At 40.7% G+C, this 23,566-nt stretch overlaps 2 protein-coding genes across 6 annotated transcripts in view; one reads left to right on the top strand and one right to left on the bottom strand.

Moving 5' to 3' along the window:
- The window catches only part of PDS5A (PDS5 cohesin associated factor A), an 82,523-nt gene extending 69,866 nt beyond the window's left edge, over positions 1 to 12,657 (top strand). The window contains exons 31-34 of one of the 5 annotated variants that reach the window (XR_001920125.2): positions 2,465 to 2,817; positions 3,860 to 4,010; positions 5,840 to 5,949; positions 12,639 to 12,657. Coding sequence is in view for 3 of the 5 variants with exons in the window: in XM_018068439.2 (XP_017923928.1) it covers positions 2,465 to 2,817; positions 3,860 to 4,010; positions 4,597 to 4,632 (540 nt within the window). In the remaining 2 variants the exon portion in view is untranslated. Of the gene's footprint in view, positions 1 to 2,464; positions 2,818 to 3,859; positions 4,011 to 4,596; positions 5,801 to 5,839; positions 6,221 to 9,313; positions 9,410 to 12,638 lie in introns of those variants that run through there. The other 4 variants (XR_001920124.2, XM_018068444.2, XM_018068439.2 and 1 more) reach the window with 4 other exon arrangements.
- Positions 12,658 to 15,482: 2,825 nt separating this feature from the next.
- Positions 15,483 to 23,566, bottom strand: part of UBE2K (ubiquitin conjugating enzyme E2 K) — a gene marked incomplete at its 5' end in the record, with an annotated part of 45,437 nt that continues 37,353 nt past the window's right edge. Inside the window, 2 exons of the mRNA XM_029962531.1 lie at positions 15,483 to 20,541; positions 20,892 to 21,020. Coding sequence (XP_029818391.1) covers positions 20,467 to 20,541; positions 20,892 to 21,020 — 204 coding nt within the window. The remainder of the gene's footprint in view (positions 20,542 to 20,891; positions 21,021 to 23,566) is intronic.

Genomic DNA, 23,566 nt, shown 5'->3' with positions numbered 1-23,566 from the left:
ATGTCTGGGGATTTTATGGACTATATGTCTGTAGTAAGCTTGGCATGGGGAGTTTATTCAGTACACACCACTGCAGGTGGTCTCTGAGGAACTGGTCATATCCAGTTTCATTTCATGTAGTTCTGTCGGTTTCCTAGCCTGAGAGAAGACCCCTTAGTTTTAAAACTGTTTATTTTATCTAGAGTAATTCCTAGAGCTCATGTAAATGGACTTTGTTCTATTCTAAAATTCCAAAATATTCCCACCTTTATTCTGTGTTTTCCAGCATAAGTAATAGTAAGGCTGGTATTCAGAGTGAAGGTTCAAGTGTGTAGTAGCTTTAACTGAAGATGCTGCCAGGAAAATGTCAAGTGGTCCTATGGCATGAAATAAACATCTGACTTTTGGATCTAACTGAAATGTTACTTAAACTTTTTAAATTATTTTTATGCTTCTCCCCCCTTCCATTAGAGAGTGAACAACATGTGTAAATCATCATTTTTTAACCTCTAAACCATACAGTAGAATGAAGTTCCTGCACCTGGGATAGATTAAGCTCAAACAGCTGTACAGCACGCTGGATCTGCCTGGCTCGAGAGTAGGTTGGCCAGGAAGGACCTGGGGGACCATTTCCCATGGACAGCCAACACAGTGTGGGTCAGCAGAGTGCCTTGGCAGCAGTGAGGGCAAGCTGGGTCTGGGCTGTGTCAGCAGGAGCATAGCCAGCAGAGTGAGGGATGCCTTAGTCCACCCTATTTGGCATTCAGTAGGCCATACCTGCAATGTTGTGTCTGGAATACTGTATCCTCTCCAGTTTGACATGGATATTGAAAAACTGGAGAGCTTTGCAGGGGGCCACCAAGGTGATAAAGGCTTGGAGGTGTTGTCATATTGAAAGGTTGAAAGTGTTGGGTTTGTTCTGTGTAGAGAAGAGAAGCCTTGGAGAGGATTGATCAGCCTTTCAGTATCTAAAAGGTATTTATGGAAAAGATGGAAGCATTCTTTTCGAGGCTGCATGCTCACAGAACAAATGACTACAGCCAGAAGTTGCTTCAGGGGAAATTCTATCTGGATGCAAGTGAAAAAAAATATTTAAAAAATCTACATTGTGATAGTGGTATAGGCTGCCCAGAAAAGTGGTGAAATGTCACTGTTCACAGCTTGGCTTGTCAAGGGCCCTGGATAACCCCTGAGGTCCTGCTTGCATCAGAAAATTTGACAAGATGGTTTCCAAAGATCACTTTCAACCTGGATGATTCAGTGATTTAAAATAGATTTTTGTAATAATGTAGGGATACTTGGATTATGCTGTACACATTTTAAGAAGTTAAATATCTGCTCAGTCTCTTTTGATTAGAAGAAATCAGAGTGATAAGCAGGTGGTTTGGATTTATACCATCACATAGAAAAGTTAGGGAAAGTGTATATAAAGTAAATTTTCAAAAATGATTTCCAGGTTCTTGAAGTTGAAATTTCAAAGAGTGGTTATCTGTAAAGTTCTTATGAATAGCAATTGTAAATGTCTGCTATGAAGCTGCTAGAACAGTAATAAAGATTACAGAGACTGCCTGACTCATTTGAACACTTAAGAAATAATGATAGAATGTTAAAAAAAAAAGTCCTTGGTTCAGACACAGTGCTTAGAATAGTGAGTGATGTTAATTGGTTTGTTTGAAATTGCTAAGTCATCCCAGCCATACTTCTTTAGTACCCTTTTCTCTACCCCTTCTCCTAACTGTTTTGGAAGTCAATGTGCAAATGAAGGCTTAGCATGCAGTTCCTTCCTCTTTGTTTCCATGTGAATACTGCTCTGTGTAGAGATGTACAGTGCCACCACCCTTTCTGTTTCACATGTACAGATGTGGCTTCATGGTATTTAATCATGTCCATTGCCTTATTCACTGTATGGAGAAAAACGTGCATGTAGGCCATACCTATTCAGGCATGACTGAATTAACAAAGACTGCAAGTTTCATTTATGGTTTGGTCTTACTTCCTTTATCCCCTGTAAGCCTTGAGTTTTTTTTACTGGCACTTAGGACTTTGGTAATCTGCACCGTTACTGAATGTTGGTCTCAAAATTTGCACATATTGAAGTAAATATAATTTGCTGTATTGGAATCATTATTTTTGTTCCTCAGTTCTCTCCTGTCATTTGACAAAGAGGCAGTAAAAGGAGCTTGTCCAGAAGAACTGTCATGGGAGGAGCTGAAATTATTAGTCTTACAGTAATCTCTCTCTCAAGCAACTGAAAGGTTCATTGGGTGCAGATATTACAGATGATTCAGAAAATCTTTTTGCAAGAAGAATGTCCAAAATCCCATCTAGTAAAAAACTTCTTACTAGATCTAAGACCGTGTGATGTGTTTTATAAGAACACTTAAAAAAGTTTAAAAAACCTCTTATTTCTGTTGGAGAGAGGTCACAATTTGAGTTTGCCTTTGGGAATCTTTTTTCCTTTACATTCATGACTTTTATTTTCTAGGAGATTAATTCTGATCAGGCTACACAAGGAAACAGCACTGAACGTGGGAAAAAAAGAACAGCAACAGCATCTGGAACTGAGAATATTCATCAAAAAACAGAAGAAAAAAGTGTAGATGAAACAGGCCCATCGCTAGCAGCAAAAACCAGAAGAGGGCGACCAACCAAACCGGAACCTCAGGGTACCACTGCAAAAAACGAGGAAACAAACAAACCACCTGTCAGGGGAAGGAAGAGAGCAGCAGCCAATCAAGAAAGTCCAGGGAGTTTAGAGGCAGGGAATGCCAAAGCACCAAAACAGCAAGACACAGCGAAAAAGCCAGCGGCAGCACAGAGACAAATTGATCTACAGAGGTAAAAATAAATAAATAATGAAATGCATCGGTGGGGTGGTCCTTTCCTGTCTCAAGACCCTGCATTTGCAATTATAACAAATCTAGAATAGCTGAGGGCACAACTAAACCACAGTGGACACCATGATCCACCATGTGTCATGTTGAGTTCTAACTTTCAAAGTAAGTAGGGGAAGGCAGCTGGAATTGGAGAAATGAATTTGTTTAATCAGAACAAGATAAACTTACCTGTTTTCACCAGTTTGGGGTTTTTGTCTGTTGCATCCTGGTTCCCCTTACTAGCATTGCTGTGTAAAAGAACAAAGAGCTAAAGATTTTTCAGTGCATTCATTAATGCCAGGTACACAGGCATTCAGGTACACTGCTCTGCTTCACTGATAGCAAAGACTTGATAAATTACTATCTTTAATGAACAGAAAAATATTGTAATTCTAACTGTAACTATTTTCTGGTCTTTTGGGTCTGTGCTTGTTTAATATTAACAGGATTTTAATATCTATTTTAAGTAAATCAAAATTTGAAACTGCATAAACTACAAAACAGCTCTTGGATGATAATTTATTTTTCTATATTCTGGTATTTAAATGTAAGCAAATTATAAATGTGCATAAACACCGAGAAGTTTGTTTTGCTGGATCTGATACATTAATAACTTCAATGCAAAAGTGGTAGAGCAGTAAGGTCAGCAAACCAGTGTGCTGTAAAAAAATCACAAATTAATCTAAAGGAAGAAAGTATAATTGGAATACTTTCTTTCTGAAGATTTTGTTAAGTTCAAGATCTTGCAGAGAACCTTGATCAAAAATAATTACCTTTTCTTCTCAAAGCAAGGTTTATACAGTAGTAAAATGTTCAATCTGTGAAGAGTGTCATGTTTGTGTACTGCTTTGCAATGCTTGTTTTATACAACAAATTAAGTCTTCAGAACAAATTGCACTATCCATAGCCTTTAATAAGCCACTTGTATCAGATAGCATCTTTAAAATATGTAATGTCTCAGTGTTTCTTGGACAAAATACCAAAACATTGTTAACGTTTTTCAGAAGCCAGGTGCTTGGAAGTGATGGAGATTCACTGTTGGAGATAGACTCAAGTCCAGAATACTCCCAAAATGCAATGGATCTTTTTAAGGCCTGTGGGAGCAGCCAGGAAGATACTGAGGATACAGAGATAGCAGAGGGAGGCTTCCTTAAGGTGTAGCAGGCATCTTATATAGGACAATTCTCTGAGTTTTTTATTGTAGCTTATACAGTAACAAATCAAAGAAATTTGTCATCTAGAAAAAAATGTGTGTAAAAACAGCTGTGTCTGATAGGTTTCTTTGCTTTTAAGTAGAAATATACAAGTTACTGTAAATACTTGGAAAACATTTGAAGTAGTGCTTGTTCTGAAATAAGATAGGCTATTTTTATAAGCCTGGGTAATTATAGTTAATTAGAAGAAGTTACTGTTCTTATTCTCAATTCCAGTGAAAGCATTAGATAACTGTATTTTTGTTTATGCTGAAAAAACATTACTCAGTTGTGGAATTATGAAATGCACAATTCGACTTGTGTATTTCAGAGTTTATCAGGAAGTTGTGCTGTACAGTATCGAAATTCAGCTGTATTCAATTAATTATGTAATTGTGGAGAAGAGATAAGATAGAGTTGGAAGAATCACAGTATAAAGACTGTAAAAGCCAAAATGTAAACAATATTTGGTAGGATTTGATTCTGAATCAATTGTAATTTCAGTGTCCTTACAGTTAACTTGTATTTTCCTTTCTGCCCCCATATAGGTAAAAAGAAAACTTGCTCGAAAAGGGAGGAAATGAAGGCCAAATAAAGGCATGCTCCAAGCTTCTGCAAAACTAGGATTCAGAAATTTCCTGTACAGGAACTGAAATTACTTCAAAACACACAGCTTTCAGCTCTGAAACCAGAAGGAAAACTATGCTTCCCTTTCACATGAAATTAATCCTTCTCAATGGAAATGTAAAGCAGAAACTCTTGAGAAAGAGGCTAAAAGCATCTGTACTTATTTCCCCAGAGACTTTTTTTATGAAAAGTCAATAATTAAGCAAATTGCTTAACACTTGGTTCCAGTTCCTGCATTCTGGAGTTTAAAAGTGTATTTACACCATTAATTTTCATGCTGCATTTTTTTTTAAAGAAAGTCAGAGAAAGTCCTTACACTGACATTGAAAATTCATGATCCTAGAGCCAGGTATTCCCATGTTTCACAGAAAAGGTAGAAGTCTACTGAATGGATTTTAAACAAGACTAGAGTCAGAAAAAAATCACAAAAAAATTTTTTTTGCTTTACCTTTGGAGACTGTTTTATGTATAATTCTTTCTGCCTGCCTACTTTTCTGCAAAAATAAGATGTACAGATTTCAGTTCCCTGCTATGAAAAGTCATGTGGTGGCAATTTTATAAATGTTGCTTTCTGATTTTTATCAGAGTGGGAAAGTAATCACTTAAAATTATTATTAATTCGCAAGTAGACATTTCATTTTTTAATTTCCCCCTCCATTTTAGTTTAATATAATTTGCAATAATTGTACATATTGATGTTTGTTTTATAAAAACATATATCACTTTTAAGTGTTTTTACTCCTGCGGTTCTGTTGGAATATTCTAAATTTTAAAGGAGTAAAGACAGTCCAGCATTTGATTTTATAATGTTTGTCACCAGATTTTTATTATTGATGTAAAGAAAAAAAAATCAATTTTTAAAAATAGTTGGACTTTGGCAGCTTTGTAAGGAAAGTTGGAAATGTTTAGGATTGCTCTCAATTTTAAGCATTGTGCTGATTGGACGTAAGTCTGTTTTGCATTTTGTCTTCCTGTCCAGGCTCATTTTTTAATGTTTATTTTAGAAGATTGTTGCATCAATATTATGTTTCCTGGCATTGTTCAGCATAGATACAGTGTACACTTTTATGTACACATGATCATATTTAAGTTTGTTGCATAAAATAAACGCTTCTAGGTGTCACATGGCGGTCTTTTTTTAACTCTTTTTTTTTTCTTTCACAGAAAACAAATTGCTATATCTGTGCATAGACTTGGACATTCATAGAAATACTGTACGGAGCAAAGAAGTTGTAATGCAGACAGTTAAGTAGCTTAAGAGACAAGTTTTTTAGGTAAAGTTACAGTGCTTTATCTTGTGAAGGGGGTTGGTCTGCAGAGTGACAGTGAAGAGTTTGCTTTGTTTCCCAGTGCCTCAGTTCCCCATTTCTCTTCTGCTAATTGTTTTGAAATCCCTGGATTCATTATAGAAGAGCTGGTGACATTAGTTAAGGATTACTTGTCCTCCTACAATGGGTTGTGTGCTCTTGAACAATGACTAAGTCTTTCTTACCGAGTGTAACAATGTGTGTTATTTTTCCTGTCTAACAGAAAATGAGACTGTGCATAAAGTGGTGTGTGCAGCTCTCCTTCTAAAGCAATCTGTGATGCTTTGACTTGAGGGATTTGAAATGCTTTTTACAGAGGGAGACCAGGAGATTTTAAAAGCATTTAATTACGCATCCATCAGGAGTTCGATTTCTAAAACTGAAATCATTTCACAAGATGGATTTACTGATTATAATGCAGTTTCTTTTTAGGCTCTGGTCAAATACTTCTCTCTCATGAACGTTACAGCACTTTGATTTAAACTAATTTTAAAATGTTTTAGTTCGAAGTTTTTGGGAAACCTGAAAAAGAAACTTGCTTTTAGAAATGAGTTCTGGTACCTAATGGTGTGCCTCTAACAGTGATTTGAAATCTGGACTTGACAAATCTTGCAAATATTCAGATTTGTTTCCAAAAGCTTTGATTTTTGTGAAGTGGATAATTTTTTGATTTTTTCGTTTTTGTTCGGTTATATAATCAGTTCAAATGTCAAGTTACTCAAGGAATCATGATAGAATAATTTAGGTTACAAGGGGTTTCAGAAGGTTCAGTGCCATGCTCAGAGCAGGGTTTGCAGTTGTCCTTCTGCAAATGGAGTCTCTTTCTCCTGTGTTTTTTTAAGTGGACATCTGAGTTACTTCTACATGTTGATTATCAATGGAGTCATTTGGTACATTCATGAAGTAAATTATGCTGGGCAAAATGCAGCTTTGAGCCAAAATGCAGCTTACAAAAACTATAGGAAATGTCTAGTGGTGATCCACTGGTTTCTTTTCAGAACTTACCCCAGACAAGGTTATGTACAGCATTTCTCTGCCTGCCCCCACTTTTCCCTTGCCAAAGTCCTGAGAGCAGCCGTGGTGCTGTTCAGGGCTGCCTCAGTGGTGGACACCTTTCTGTCAGAGCAGTGTCCCCGAAGGCCAGGGGACACTGAGCAGTCACAGCACATTCATAGAATCACAGAATGGGCTGAGTTGGAAGGGACCCAAAAGGATCATCAAGTCCAACTCTTAGCCCTGCACAGGACCATCCCAAGAGTCACACCATGTGCCTGAGAGTATTGCCCAAACACTTCTTGACCTCTGTCAGGTTTGGTGCTGTGACCACTTCCCTGGGGAGCCTGTTCCAGTGCCCAAACCCCCCTCTGGGGGAAGAACCTTTTTCTAATATCCAACCTAAACCTCCCCTGACACAACTTCAGGCCATTCCCTCAGGTCCTGTCACTGGTCACCACAGAGAAGAGATCAGTGTCTGCCCCTCCTCTTCCCCTCACAAGGAAGTTGTGACTGCAATGAGGTCTCCCCTCAGTCTTCTCCAGGCTGAACAGAACAAGTGACCTCAGCTGCTCCTCATACGGCTTCCCCTCAAGGCCCTTCACCATCTTCATTGACCTCCTTTGGACGCTCTCTAAGAGTTTCATGTCTTTCTTATATTGTGGTGCCCAAAACTGCACACAATATTCAAGGTGAGGCCTCCCTAGTGCAGTGCAGAGCAGGACAATGCCCTCCCTTGACCAGCTCAGCCTGGATATAGAAAGCACAGACATCATTCTTATACATACATAATTTATGCATTGCTAGTACTTATGAGGCTTTAAAAATAAGCTCTGTTGAAGAGCAATCAGAATAAAACTGGAGAATGGGAGGCAAATTATTCAAAAAAAGGTGTGTGGCCATACATGGGTTTTCAAATGTTTTACATCAGAGTGAGGATTTTCTCATTGTAATAAGGAAACTGATGCTCAGTTCTTCCCTTGTTAATGTGCGATAAAGAGAAAGCCCAATAAAACCCAGTCTTTATGGCTTTTACCCAGTGTAGGATTTAGAGGTGCTGAGTTTCACATTCAGTTACGTAGTTAGAGCCAAGTTCTTATCATCTTTAAGTTCTCATCTTCATAAATGTGTGGCTGTGTTTCTTAGCAGACATACAGTTCTTTCTGTTTCTTTGTGTTCTCTGATGCCTGGAGTGCATGGCTTTCATCACAGTAAGACAGGAAGGCTCTTCTGAGAACATACTTTGTAACATACTAAATGAAACCTCTACCACTCAACAAAACTAAATCTGAATAGTTGTTTTGGATAAAATAATAATGTTGTCTAGAGCAATCTTAAACAGGAAAAACAATATGCATTACAAACCTTTTCTGCACATGCTGACAAGCCCTGTAAGTTTTAGAACTGATAAATAACAAAACCTTATCTAAAATGCACTTCCAGCTTTTAGATACTTGGCTCACATTGTTGGACCAAGTTCAGCCTTAAACTGGCTCTTGAGTGTCAAATTAACTAGTGGGGCTGTCACAGCTGAGCTGTTTCCTCTAAAGATACAGAAAGATATGGTATCACCAAACATTTGCAATATGTAGGAAACTTGCTTCTTAAAGAAATCATCCATGTGGAACCTAGTTCTCTTGCATGTGTGCTCCACTACTGTATTTATCAGCAGTCATAGTTCTGTTTGTGCTGGGAAATCAAGTCCCAAATTGGTGGTCAAGGAAATAGCCCAGACTAAAACTGGACTATGAAGTCGACTTTCCAGCCAGGCTGCAGGTGTGCATAGCTGATAACCAAGCATTAGTCACAGAGTAACTGGTCTCAGCCCAAGGAACAGGTTTGCACAGGGAATAGCAAGGTGTTAAAAGGCAGTAGCAAAGTTCTTCTGTACAGCAGCACTTGGTGGGTCCCTTGAAGCCTTGAAGCCCCTGAAGCTTAAATTACTGACGAGGAGGGAATCATCCTGCTGATGAGTACCCCAGGTAGTCAGATAGCCAGAAGAAAGCTTAAACAGTAAGATTAAATACTCTTAAACTTCAAAAGCAAGCAGCAGCTTCTGTTCTTTAAGTTTTTAATCCAGACATTCCCTGGATCGATTTGCCTCCATTCCTGGAAGGCAGCAAACAAGACCAGGCTTCTCAGGAGAAGAACTTGGAAGTCTGGGTACACAAGCAGAGGTGATTGCTGGCAGCCTCTCCCTTCCCTGCTGTACAGCATGAGTCAGGGGAGTGGGTCCAAATTTCCTATTCCTGTAGTTTACTACATGAGAGACCAAAGGGTGTGAGTGACCCAGTTTCTCCCTTCAATCTCACACTCTGTGATCTGCTTCTAACTGCAGGTGGCCAGTTCCACAGCTCCCATCAGAGATTCCTTAGCACCGAGTCAGTGTGGTGACCTGCAGGATGACTACTTTCACAAATCTGACTCCCCAGTATACTTCAAATTCAGAGTAGGAACATCCCTCACTCCAGGGAAGTTCGCAGCCTTATTTTTTTGCAGTCTAAAAGGAGATGAGCAAGTTTTTGGCATGTGCACCTGCTTGTAAAGAAATGAGTGGGACCACAGGCAAAAGCTTGTTGCAGTTCAGACAATCTCCTGCTTGCCTGGGCTGCAAGAGCCGAAGGCACAGCCATGTGTCCTCCAGTAGTTGGTGGGAGCAGCATCACACCTGAACTCAGACAGCATCACATGCCAAAAGGTGCTGTGAGCGTGTTCTTTGCCGCCTTGGTATCATACCAGGCAGTGTGCAGTCATCATACCACTGCCCTGGAAAAAGTCTTGTTAACGTGATGGAAACACCTTTCTGACCCACAACAGGGCATCTTCTCCCTGCCTAGTGAAAGTCATGACAAACTTATCAGGGGAATGTCAGACAGCAGTGGCAGGTGTTACAAGCCAACAGGAGGAAGTCAGGCTCATGGTGACCTCTTCAGCTTTGGCAAGAAATGATTCTAAGAAGCTGTTCAACTCTGAACCTGGAAGATTCCTCAACTGCGCAGCTACATCCATGGTCAGCAGAGCAGAAACATCCACGGTAACACAAATGGACAGCCAACAGGAGAGACGTGTCTGTTTTTCAGTGGGAGCACAGAGGTTATCCAAGCTAATTTTTAACTTGCTGAAGTTGTGCTGGCAGCAGTGCAGTCTCAGCAGTGTGCCAGCTCAGGCAAGAAGCGTGACCAAATTGCTTTGGTACATTGAGCGTCCTCCTGCCACCCTGCCAGCCACGAGAGCTCAGGTGTGTGTGCATAACGCTGCAAGACAGGTGTGTTCCAGAACAAGAAATACATGTTTTGTTCCTTAAGTTCAGGCATTTAATTCTTCTTTCATTGCCCTGGAAACAGAAATTGATGTGTTGGCTATGATGCACCAAAGCTTCTGAAGAAAGAGATGGTGGGTGATCATGGCTGAGTTTCTCTTGGCTGTAAAGCAGGTGGGGAGTCACTGCGTGCTTTAGAAACTTCATAGGCAATCATCTGATTTCTTACCTTGGCATGGCACAGTTGCAATAGCCAGCATCTGGCTGGGCAGCGGGCACGTAGTCCTGCTCCCTACCCCAGGGAAAGCTGGGACACGCAGAATATTTTGCTCTGTGGTATGAGTGAAAACTGAGACTACCATTTACTTTGGCATATATTCAGGTGCCTCTGTATCATTCATCTCAGTACTGCCCCCAAACCAGAAACAAGCCAGGTTTGTGCTGGTGGCCGAGGTCTGAGCCATCAGTCATGTGCTGTCTCCAGAGTGCATGCAGGGTGCCCTGTGCTCCCTGCTGCCCACAGATAAGGTCTTCTCCACTTCCTGTGAAATTAGCAGAGGCTGTCACTACTCAAGTAGTTCAGGACATCACCTCCTTCAATCCCTGAGTGTTCCCAGGAAAGGAGAGAGCAATTTGTAGTCTGGATAAATTATTCTGGATGGTGGTAGCAGCAACCATTGTTTATTTTTCCATATACTGTTACACCAGGACAGGATTCAGGCTGGGACATGGACAAGGAAGCTGCTATGCACAGTCTTGGTGTGGGTGTGACCACAATAGCTCTGTACCTTTCCTCAGTGCCCTTTCTGATCCCCTTTTCTGAGTCTTCCAACTGCAGTACATTGCTTCCCAGCTGTTCTTCCAGACTCCCTTTGCTTAATCCAGCCGTGCCTGCACGTTGATCTTCTGCATTACCTTCTCATTTCCATCTACATGAGCTTAGCTTTGAGCATAAAAGGATTTGGGGAGAAAGCAGACTCCATGCCATGATTCATTTCTGATACTTGTGGGGGGCCTGCACTTCACAGTTTATCAGGCTCTGCTTTAGTAACAGGCTTTTCAACTCTGCTTTTCCCACAAAGACCCGACGTTCAGAGCAGGTATCCTCCCTAGGTCAGCGCTGGTTGCTGCTGTTACACCCTTTGTCAGGTGGGTGTTTCTCACAGTGCACCTGCCATGCAGGTTCTCTAACTTGTGTGTTACTGTGCTGTCACCCAGCCTGGGAGCCACACTGTCACCTCAGGAACTGCCTCAGAGTCTGTCAACATGCACTGAATAGCCAAATCTCCAGATGCTTGAGGAAAGTTTTTCTGGTCGTCTGGACTATAACAAGCTATCACAGGAGATCCAGCATCCCCCCACCCAGAAGGAGGGTGTATTTTCAATTCTTTCTGGTTTACACAGTGTGTGAATCACCAAACCCTCATACACTGTACATAGAAGCTCACAGTGGCATTTACAGTCCTGTTGTGTTGACCATGAGGTACACACCGTCATCTCTGTGGCTTTCCAAGTTTCAAAGCCATTTTCCTGGTGAGATTTTAGAGTATCGGAGTATTTCCAGGCCAAACTTACTCCCAACCACTTAATACCAACCTGAGATCATGTCCCTTGTACATGACCTGGTCACAGCTAAAATGCCAGTTGCTGCATCCACCCCCTTAACTCATCCTCCCCCCAGGCTGTCTGTAAACTCCCTGAGGCTTTTTTTTGTGCCTGTGGAAAGGGGGATGGGCACCACCAGTGCTGTGGCACCACTGCATCTCCTACACAGTTTCTCCAAGCATGTTGTGTCTGACCAGCACAGTGCTTTCCCACATAACCATCAGGTATTAGATACTGTTTGGCTATTTGTGAGGGCACTTCCACCCCCAGAGCTACAAGAACAGGTATAGGGGCCTTCCTACTAAATTTAGTAAGACCGACTTGCCGTCTTCTTCAGATCTCAGGAGCTCAAATCTATTTTTCATTTGGTCACTCTTCATTGCCTTGAAATGGTAATGGGTTCCTCCTCCAAAAGACCACTTACCCAAGTGCCCAAGCCCCTTCCCCCTGCCACATAGGAACCGCACCACATGCCAAGGATACTCTTAGTCTTTGCCGGGGAGCAGGGCAGGGTTCCTGCTCTAAGCATTTCCTTACGTGAACTGTTTCTTGAGGATGGTTTTGGATGCTGCCCAAAGCAGTTGGCCAAGATGATACCAGAATGTAATTTGATTCTGCATCAATGAGCTGCTTTCTTTCCAAAACATCGTAACTTTAAGCCAAAATGTGGGTTAGTTTTTTGTTGGCATTTGGGTTTTTGTTGGTGAGGGGTTTTTTTAACCTTTTTGCTATTGAGAGGGCTTTGTCATTTCAGGTCTACAGGATGTGGCCCTTTTGTGTCTATTTGCTTCTTTTGCAGCGACATTGAACAGACACAGACCCCTTAGTCCACAGTCGCTTGTGTGGACAGCCAGCTGCCTCCAGCCCAGCCCATCAGAGCAGGACCTGGCACTCCCACTCCATGTGCCTCCTTCAGCCTGCTGGTGACACTTGGCTTAATGCAGCCCAGGACAGTTTGCTGCCTTTTTCAAAAGTAGAGGTTAGTGGCTCATGTTCAACTTGGTCCAGACCCTGAATCCCCAGGTTCGTCTCTGCAGAGTTGCTTTCCAGTTGCCCCAGCCTGTACTGGTGCCTGAGATCGTTCCTCCCCAGGTGCAGGACTCTGCTCTTCCCCTTGATGACTCTCACAGATGAGAACCATGAGAAAAGAATGGCACTTGATCAACACAAAGAACAACTCTTTCCCTCTGTTTTTAAGAACCTTTTGGGGTTGGTTTGTGCTTTTGTTTTTTCCCCCTCCACCTCAGTATAGTAACTTTTGGTAACTACTTTGTTCATACGTCTGCTGTTGAACAGTTCTCTTTCCTGACAAGTATGGCCTGGAGACAGTTTACCCTTGTATTTTTGATGTGGTTCAGACCACTGGAGGACTTCAATGTGGAATAAGTTATAGAGGGCAACATGTATGCCAAGCAAAAGAGGGAGAACATCTGTCCCTCTTGCCCCCATCCCAGCAGGTCATTCACCTGTAGGAAGTTCATATACAGGATTAATTTCTTGTTTCCTCTTTAACAGTAAAAGCCATAAATATCAGGTGTTTTCATTCTATTTGAACTGACAGCGTTTTAAACCACTTTCTACACAGATAAATCACTTCACACACCACAGTTTTTCACAGCAAGGTGAAAATGTGATCGCCAGCACATCCAGTAACACCTGGGACCTGCTTTGTGTCTGGTGTTGGCTCTTCAGCCTTATGCTGAGGGAAACATAAAGCTGTGGCCATTACATGATTTCCAGTGCTCGCTCTTTGTTATGGCTGACTGCAGTGTGAAATGGGACCAGCCAGTTCCAGGCCTTTTTTTGAACCAAAATCCATACTGGAGCATAACTGGCTTTTATCTTTTTGGGCTGTAACCAGTAAAATGTTCCTGCTTTAAGAAAACCACCCTCCTACCCACCTCTGCACCCAGGCAGCAGGTAGGTGTTTAAAAATGGGGACAGCCAGTTTTGCCCTGAAACAGTAACATGGCTGAGCTGCAGGGAACTTCCCAAACCTCTTAGGATCAGCAGGAACTTTGACTACTCGCTGTCTATCACACTCTTAAACTGCCAGCTGTGAGAAGAGGATTTGGGAAAGATGGAGGAAGGGAAGAGACCAGGGCAGGGAAAGCAAAGCACTGTCCCTTTTCCCACCCGCTGTAGGTGCCCTGCACCACACTTGCAAGCGAAGGCAGCTGTACATGGAGGACTTGGGTTGCTAAAGGGTCTGGTGGCTCAGGTAACATCAGCATAGAACAGCTTCTATCCCACCTTTCCCCCCCAGCACGACCACACTCGTATTTGCCTCACCATCCCTGCTGATTACCCTTCATTTTATATGAGGTTGTCACAAACCCACCTAAAGACTTCATGTATTTCAACACAAAGCAGCCACTAAGTGAAGCAATGTAATTTATTTGACATTATACCAGACACGGGTGCTCCAGATCCAGACTTGACCTTAAAAACAATTTAAAATCCTGGATTTGCTGTATTGGAGGTATCAGTTACCCGCCTGAGAGCCAAATGTGTCAGTATTACAGCCACTGAAACAGAAAAGTAAGTACAGGACGAGTCAAGCTAGCAAGCACCATCAGTCCATTTCAGCTGTGAACTCGCTTCCAGTTTTGGGGGGCTGGAAGAAATGACAAGGCTGTTGGACAACTTCACAAGTATTTCAGTATAAAGCAGCTCTCAGTTACTCATGTCAGTGTCTAACTACAGGAATTAGGAAATATGGATTTCACTTTTTTTTTCATTTCTCTGAATTGATGTCAGGCTAAGAGAAGCCCCCACCCACAGGAGAGGGGGGCTGGGGAGTGCTCCCTCTCCCTCACCCCTCTTAAAAAATGAGGTACCACAATATGACACAGCTCCCGATGACAGTAAATTAAACAAAAAACCCAAACATCATCTTACACCATAAAACTGTGCAGCACTATCCCAGCTGTTAGAGCCTGCCCAGAAACCTGCAAAACCTGTCCAGGGACAAACACACACCTGAAGATGGGACACAGATCTGAAATTACAACCAGCTCCACAACAAACTCGCTGCTCGTTGCTTCAGCTGCACAGCCACTGTCTTCAAACTGCTTTACTCCATTTAACAAATGTTGACAAATGCCAAAATGAATAGTTTGTAGCAAATCCACAGCTGTGATATCTACTAGATTCTTCCACAGCTGAACACCAGGGCACTGTTATTACCCAACAGGCTGTCACCTCCCAGTGCAAGAACCAACTGCAGTTTATATGAGGTACATAGTTTAAAATGCACACAGATGACATGAACATGAGTGGTGCTGGAAAATCCAAAGAGTTGTTTTTCCCCTGTGAGTTATTGGCTTTGTTCCTTCAGATGCAGCCTTTGAAGGGATACACAAGGTGTTGCAGCTGTACCTGTATTTCCCAGACCATCACAAGAGGCAGTCCTCGCTGAAATAACACACCCTTCCATTACACAACTTATATTTACACAATTTTCTTCTTAAAAACTATTAAGATGCACCATGAAAATGATCATCCCTTTCTCTCTTGTTACTGACATGGAGGCAGTAGACCCTGTTATCTCAGAACAATCTAAATTGCCAGAAATAAAATGAAAACTGTTTTCAGGGAAACATGCATTTATTGTTAAGCATTCCCAGTGAAAATCAACATCTTTTAAAATGTGTGTTTATTTTAAAAATTATTTGTGTACAAAAGTGTTTGTGTAGTTTTTATTTTCAAGACAAAAAACACTGATGCTGCATTCCAGCCCCCCGCCCCCCTCCTCTTCTACAGGAAGTCTGACGCTTAGGAAGCAACCTCCTGCAGTATTTATTGGTAAATATATATTTACTAGAAAAGTCAGAATTTAGAATGGAAAAGGTAAGAAAAGCAGGGTTCTTCAGCAGTTGACATCAGCATTCCTATGATAGCAGCCTCCTCCTGACACTGCACAGAGCACCAGCAGTTGCCGCAAATTGCAAACCAGACAAGTACAGCATTTTCACAGTACATTTCCTCGTCTGTCAAGTCATGGACCTGAACTTACATTATCGATGAAGGGCTCAGCACCATGAGCGATCCTGTAGTTATTTTAATGCCTACAAAGCAGGTAACAGCAGAGAAGGAACATCACAGCACAGTACAGGGCAAATGATTCGCAAGAGTTTGTCCAGTGAGAAAAAATCTGAAGTCAAGTTGCTGCCAACAGAGCACTGCAGCTGGAATAACCAAGCCAGAAGCCAAATGCGTTGATGGCAGTTGGTCTTGTGAGTCTGATGATGAGTCAGCTGATGACACTAACACCACAAGTGGGAAGAGCAAGCTACATCATTCACAGATAGGTTTGGAACAGATCAGAAAACTAGCAAGAGAGAAGCAACTGCCACTTTACCTAGCCCTAGGAGAAAGCTGTGCCTGGAAAACGAGGATGGTACCTGTGAAAACGTCTATATGGTCTTCCCAGAAGAGGCCTTAGGCACCCAACAAGCATCTTGACTTCCATGCTTTAGTTCTGTGATGCAACAGATGATGATGATGAAATGCACTTTTGCTATCTCTTGTTGAGCCAACTGCTCGTTAAAACCACACAAAACTAAGCACCTGATGACAAGTCAGTGGCCACACTCATCAACTCCATCAACAAACCAGAGCAGGAGAGGACACGTCATCTTCCTGTTGCCTCTGCTCATCAGCAGACACTAAGTAAAACCAACTTTTTCTGCTAAATTATTTAACATCTCCCCCTTTGGGCAAGCCTCCAAGTCCAAGCCAGCTTTTGTTGGTGTTTCGGAAGGAAACAGGACATGCACAGTTAGATTTCCCCTTGCACTAAAAATGGAACACTTACTCATCACAGTGCATGACCAATGCAGTAAACAAGAAATCTTGCTTGAGCATGTGTTGTGATTTCCCCCCACTCCCCTTCTCCCTTCCCCGATGACATAAGCAATCCATATACTCTGAAGTGCCTAGTCTGAGTCACAGCTGTTAAGCTTAAATTTGCATAGTTTAAATGTTTCTGTTACCCACACCATCTAATGCAGATTTGGTGTTACAAAGTAAGATTCTTTCTGGCTCTTTAATTCCTCCTTTTAGACAAAACAAAAAAACCCCTATATTCCTTATGTCAGTGTTCCAGTACTATTTTACATGGAAAACAGTTGAATACAGTGATAATTCAAAAGAACCCTAAGACACGTTTGTAAACCAGTAGTACCTAATTACTTGGATAAATACTACCAAACCAATTATAGTCAAGGCCCCATGTACTCTGTGGTAAGCTTAAAAAAAAAAAAGTTTGGAGTATGCAGAATAAATAGCACTGACATATCTTTCCAGAAGGGTATGTATCTAAGTTTTTTGTTTTCAAAATGCAACAGTTTGTCATGCTGAGAACACAGCTTGTTCACAGAAGCAACGGGAGGAAGCTGTGAATTTGGCAAGGGGGTGGGATACAGTCAGGGCTTTTGGTACTCATGGGAAAACAGAGCTTTTGGCAACAGGAAAGAGCATTTCTCTACCTCTGAACAGAGCTTTACTATGCTCTTGGAGGAACTGGATGAGATAGGATACACCATTTTGCTGGATGCATGTTAAACTGTTCAGCAGTGAAATCCAATGGACGCTCTGGCAATCCATAATCCATTGTTTAGAAAAATGGGGCCATTTAGACTTCAAAATGACTGTTTCAAGCCATCTTCTGGCACAATAGAGGAAGACAATGGAGGGTTTATCTGTACTGAGACATCAACTGTACCTATGTTTCGTGTTCTTGTTTTAAGGAAGTGGTAAATGTGCAGCCCAATTCCACAGCTGGAGAGGACTGCACGGCAACTCCACGTCCCGTGGACGCACAGGGCCCTGAACAGTGATGTTCAGTGGTACAGAAAACAGAACTACCATTTGTATGTACAAACTCACGATGATAAACTGAACACTAAAAGCAAAATTCCTAGGGCTCAGCCCCAGCTGCAGTTAAACTAACCTTGTACAGCATTATCCCTATATTCAACTCTGATAATTACTGAGAATACAAAAACATTCCTTATAAAGGAGTCACATGTCAAAATTCGGAGGGACTTCAGACCACAAGTGTCTCCTTAATGCTGGATCACGTTTCTTTCCCAGCTCACTTCTTGAGAAGCTTCCTGCCAGCACCTGAGCTAGCATTAAGCTACTGAGCACATGGATGGAGGGCAAAACCCACAATCCAACATTTATACAATAAGGGGGAAGGGAAAGACAAAAGTATTTTGCAATAGAGAAGAAAATGAGGTAACTCCATGAGAGAAGTAAAACTTAACAGGGCATTCTTTCAGAGGTGACCATGCTCACCTAAGAACCATTTCCCCTTTTCTCCCTCTCCCCCTTTCCCCGGCTTCATTTATCCCTTTACATACTGTTGGAAAAACCCGCTGTTCTTAGGAGACTAGTCTTATCAAAAGACAAGTTCAGAAGCCCATAACTGAGAATTTTTATGTCCCCGACAATGATTTCCAAGTTCTTTCTTTTGATAAATAGCAGCGAAGAACAAAGGAAAGTAGTAAGCGATTCATATTTACCACCAGGGTAAAAAAAAAGGTGTTGATGTAATCAAGAAGTTCTTAGCCTGTATAACAGAAAGACAGCAACTTGAGATTAACACAAGTGGCATTTTGCCAGTTTCCTACTGTCCCTGGTTTCCACCTAGCAAACCAGCTGGACAGTAGCAGCTTTTTGTTTAAAAAAATAAATAAATACAAGGAAAGTCAAAACAACTCATTTCCTTTGGCATCATTGCAAATGATTTACACTAACTCAAGAAAACTGGTCACTGACTACACCTTAAAAAGCAGTAAGTATAAAGACTAAGCAAATGCATTTAGTATTGCACTGATATGAGTTCAAAGTATTTACTGTCTGTGCCCTGTTTTAAGTTTGGACACATCAGACAGAGCAGTACAGGGAACATCCCTGAACTAGCCAGGTCTCTGCAGCTCTGTTTTCTGGTTCTGTTCCCCTACCACTATGCTCCAGGTATTTAACAGATACCATAATGTTCCTGATTTCCTCTAGTATGAGTTATAAACAGACTATGAAGTGTGAAACTATTTCAACTTGAACTTCATAGCTCTAGAAAGAAACCCAAACGGGCATATATTTCCCCACCCCATTAGTCCACAGTTTAGGAGAAAAAAAACCCCAGCAAAACAAAACAGTCATAGAAAAGATGACTTATACAGTACTCCATTATCCACAATCCCTATTCTCTAGTCTCAGGATTTCTCTGAACTTCCTTGTCAGATATATTCTCAAAAGTTAGCATCATATTCACAAAGACATTACAGCTCTCTTTAAATAGATGTACTAGTGTCTGAAGTTGCAAAACTAATAATTTTCAAGCTTTTGCACTCAGGATGAAATGTCATTTTAATACAAATAAAAAGACTGACTGTATGTACAAGCCAAGGTAAGATTTCAGTTCTCGTTTATCAGAAACATCAATCCAAAAGAAAGCTAAATTGAGAACACACTTCTACTTCTATGAGCATTTGAAGTATGTACAGTAAAAACACCACCACAGCCTCCATGTGTTAACCAGAGAAAAATGCGAGCAAGGATGAATTTTAAAGTACCTGGTAAGCAATCCTTAAATTGAAGCCCAAAATAAAGCTAGAAAACTGCTGCAAAAAACAGCTGATTGCATCATATCAAGTACTCAAAAAAATTTTTTTTCATTCTCAGTATGCTGGAGAATCAGCTTTGTCCCCCTTCAAACACCATGAAATCATATTATCCAGAATGTACTGAAGAACACTTTACAGCTATTTAAGACCAAAAAAAAGGAAATGAAACCAGCTCCATCTTTCTGTGCTGTATCGAGGCATACTCCTTACATGATTGTGTAGAAAACATGATGGATGAAAGTCATTACTGATAATTCAAAATATATATTTTTAAAGGGGAGCCTAGACTACTGTAATGGCACACATAATACCTATAGATGATGAAACATAATCAACAGTATGATGTAAGGGAGAGGAGAATCAGGTTTCCCAATTAATAAGCTAGAAAGAAAATGGTTCTGAATAGCTCACCATTTGGAACTTTGGGTAAGTCTTGAAAGTCTGTCAGGAAAAAAGTTACAAAAGCAAACGAGTATTTCCATGGTGCTCTCTTCAGCAACCCTACCTAATATGTCTATTAAGTACAAGCATGCAAATATAGGTCAATCCACAGGCACATAGGATCCATGTTAAAAACAGTAAGATAACTGTGATGAGTGGCACCAACAATTTTGATGACTAACACTCAAAAATGTTGCTTTCTGAATTACTAAATCAAAATCCTGAAGCAAGTTCCTGCTAGTCTTCGTCACACTGCTAAACACTAAAGTAGGCATGTTTTTCCCCATTATCTTAGCTGAGCTCAAAGAATTTTTACAATATTTAGTAAGAAAAAAAAATTAAAGTATTTCCCCTTTTTAAATTTACACAGACGTTTAATTAGCTTTATTTACAGAGCGCTTTTTTCAGTCTCCAATAGTGCCTAGATAGCATCATCAGGCAAGAGTGCCAGTTTTGAAAGAGAATCTATATAGAATCCTAGGATAACAGATGGTGATGCTCCTCCAGAAGGGGCAAGCTGGACTACAGAAGCAGCTCTCTCTATATGGCTCAGTTACTCAGGAGTAATTCTGTTGCAGTCTCTACATCCCATGATTTTGAAGACAAGGCCACTATTACTGCATTCTGCAATGAGAGAACAAAAGCAATAATATTTTCAGTGTGTGAACCTGCAGCTCCGAGAAGTGGAATGAAAAGTTCACAGATTAATCAGAACATGTTAGTTTACCATTTATTAAATTCCAACAAATAATTTATAGAAAAATTTTTTCAAAAAGGCAGAGGTAGCTCACAAGATTCACCAGTAACGTAATATTTTACTCCAATTCTTAAAAATAAGTAGCAAACCAGAACGATTAGACCTACAAAAGGTCACAGAAGTAGCAAATCTACTTTAGTATACTGATTATCTCTGCATTTATACAGATATACTTGCCCTGTCCCTACTGAAAAATATTGAAGTTATATATACTTACCCTATCAAAGCCCATAGCACAAAGGTTTTCTATTTTTTTGGTGTATTCTGGACTAGAAACTGGTGCTCCAGCATACACATGTGCCCAAAGTCGAGCTGTCTGTTTAAACATTTCTGGGTTTTGTTTGTACTACACAAAAGAGAGAGGAGGAGAAGGGAAAAGTTAAATCAACTCAGCAATCCAACCAAACAGCAAGACGATATGGAAGACTGCAATCCATCATTCTTCCTACAGTATCTTCAACAGTGTTTCGTACTGATCATGTTGCTATTTTCCAAATAAATTTAGAGGTGAGGATTACACAAAGAGTAAACCTATCCAAGCATTTGGTATAACGAGTTTGCCTTCAGGTTAAATGATGCACGATGGGTATTTCATGTGTACAATTAGGTACTGCTCTCAATTGCAGTGACCAAAAGTAAAGGATCTATATTTTGCACAGCTACTGAAAGTTTATATTCAGTGTGGCAGAGCACAAATTATCCCTGTGTTAATCTCCAGAACACAGGTACTGCATACTACTCTAATGCATTTCTTTAATCACTTAAAAATATATCTGACTTTATGCACTGAAAGTAGGTCTGCAGTTTTTAGTCAGGACTAACATTCTACTACCAGGCTTCTTCCTGAGAATAAGGATACTGATCCCACAGGTGACAAAAGAAAGGCTGAAAAACAGGTGAGCAAAAACAGGGAGCTACAACTCTTCAGGAAAGCTATTTACCAGAAAAAAACCCATGCCAGTGTGTAAGTATGTTACTTTGCACCAATCTTGTGACTAACAAGTTTCCTAACAAACTACTGAATGGACTACATTGCAGAGAACTTTCTCCATGTGCCAAGAACTCAAAAGCCAAGAAAGTGGGTCATCTGTCATAAATTGTACTCAGAAAAGTTAAACGAGTTTCCCATTTTAGCAACCTTTGTATGCAATATCCAGTTTTTTGTCTTAAAAAAACTCTTCCTTTAAATCAGCACTTCAGTCCCACCTTTAGATATTTAATAAATTTTAGCACTAAATAATAAGACAAGATAATACAAAGTATATTCTTCAAGTATTTAGATATCTGCATTTTAAGGACAGAAACATGGCTGACTATAATGCTTAAGTATTTCATTCATATATGAAAAAGTCTTTATAAAGCACAGTCAAATGCTGTGCATTTCATTTTGCCTCTCCTACAAAAACACACCAACTACACCACTTTTTGTGCCTTGCACACCTCCCTCTAGTTCTGATCCACATGATGTAATTTGTATATTTACTATCTGGTTATTAATAGCATTAAAACAAACATGGGAGGCAATCTGTTGTTGGAAATAACTCACTATTATAAATACAGTAGTCAGTAATAAATTTCTTTTGTTGAAATGACTAGAAAAGAGGAAGGATTAAGTTTGGCATCAGTAGCATCCTGAAGTACTATATTTTTCTGTTCTTAAAGGATCTTCCCCCAATTAATTTTTTAAAAAGTATTTTTGAGAACACTGCCAAACCTAGAAAGCAACTAGCTGAAGTGCAAAGGATTAGTCATAACTGCATTTTATTCAGAACTAGCTTTCAGTGTGCTATTAATAGAATTCCTTTACTAAGGTATCTATAAATAATCTAGCTTCTCACTGAATTGAGAAAAGCCTAACGGCAACTTCTCCTGATGTCTCTGTATCGGGAATCTGAGGCAGTTAATGTTGCTGTACTGAAAAAAACCAGCAGCTAGTTGAGGTAGTTTTGACACCAGGCAGCTGGTGTCTGAAAATGCTGCTGTTGTGCAAGTAGTTCTTCCTGGGATTCAGCTCAAGAGCTTGCAGGACACTGCCATTTACCTGGACAACACATAGTTCAGTAAATTAACAAGTGTAGAGGATAATTAATTCCTTGTGAATTTTTGTTTTGGAAAAAGCAATCAACCTCAAAGTAAGAGACCCCAACAGCAACTAAAACACGTGAAGGAAGTGGGACTTTACCACCACACCTCTCAAAACCATTATAATCACTTTCTACTTACATACACATTTCTCTAACTCAAGGCCAAATCCCAATGTAGTTTTCATGCAGGTATTTGCAGGAACAGGATAAACTGAATTCTCCCCACATCAGCCATGCCAGAGTCCCACTTGACACATCCCTACAAGCAGCTGAGGGGCAGGAAAATTGCTCTTTGGAATCTACAAAGTTTCATGAAGGTTTTTGCCTGAGAAAATACTTTTTCCAGCTCTTCTACAAGACTGTTATGATTCCTGCACAAAAGTCTACCATCAGGGTCAGAACAGGAAACACTATTTTTGTTCTTTGTAAAAAAGGAAAAAGTGGTTTTGTTTAATGAAGATAGAGTGTGACAGCAAGGGCACACATCTGGCAAGAAAAGCCGGCACAGAGACATGCATGGTGGCCTTGCTGGCCTTGGCAACACTTCTCCCTGGGCAGAGTAATTCAGTCTGACAGAACTATTCAGGGACATTTGATGAGAGCAGCCTTACTGCAGAACCACACAAGTAAGCCTTCTGTACTTACTACTGAGCATAGTGCTAGCAAACAACTCTCCCCCACCCAGCAGTGCAGTGGGCTACCTCTGATCTCCATGCTTCCCTTCAAACTCTGACAGATTTGAAAAACTGCTTATTTCACATGGAAGGAGTGCACACTTTGTCACCCTGTCCTGAAGGGTCCTGACTTA

This window comes from Manacus vitellinus, unplaced genomic scaffold, assembly GCF_001715985.3.
Source record: "Manacus vitellinus isolate BGI_N305 unplaced genomic scaffold, ASM171598v3 scaffold_0_pilon, whole genome shotgun sequence".
In the NCBI taxonomy this organism is placed as follows: domain Eukaryota; kingdom Metazoa; phylum Chordata; class Aves; order Passeriformes; family Pipridae; genus Manacus; species Manacus vitellinus.
This window is presented reverse-complemented; position numbering and strand designations above follow the sequence as displayed.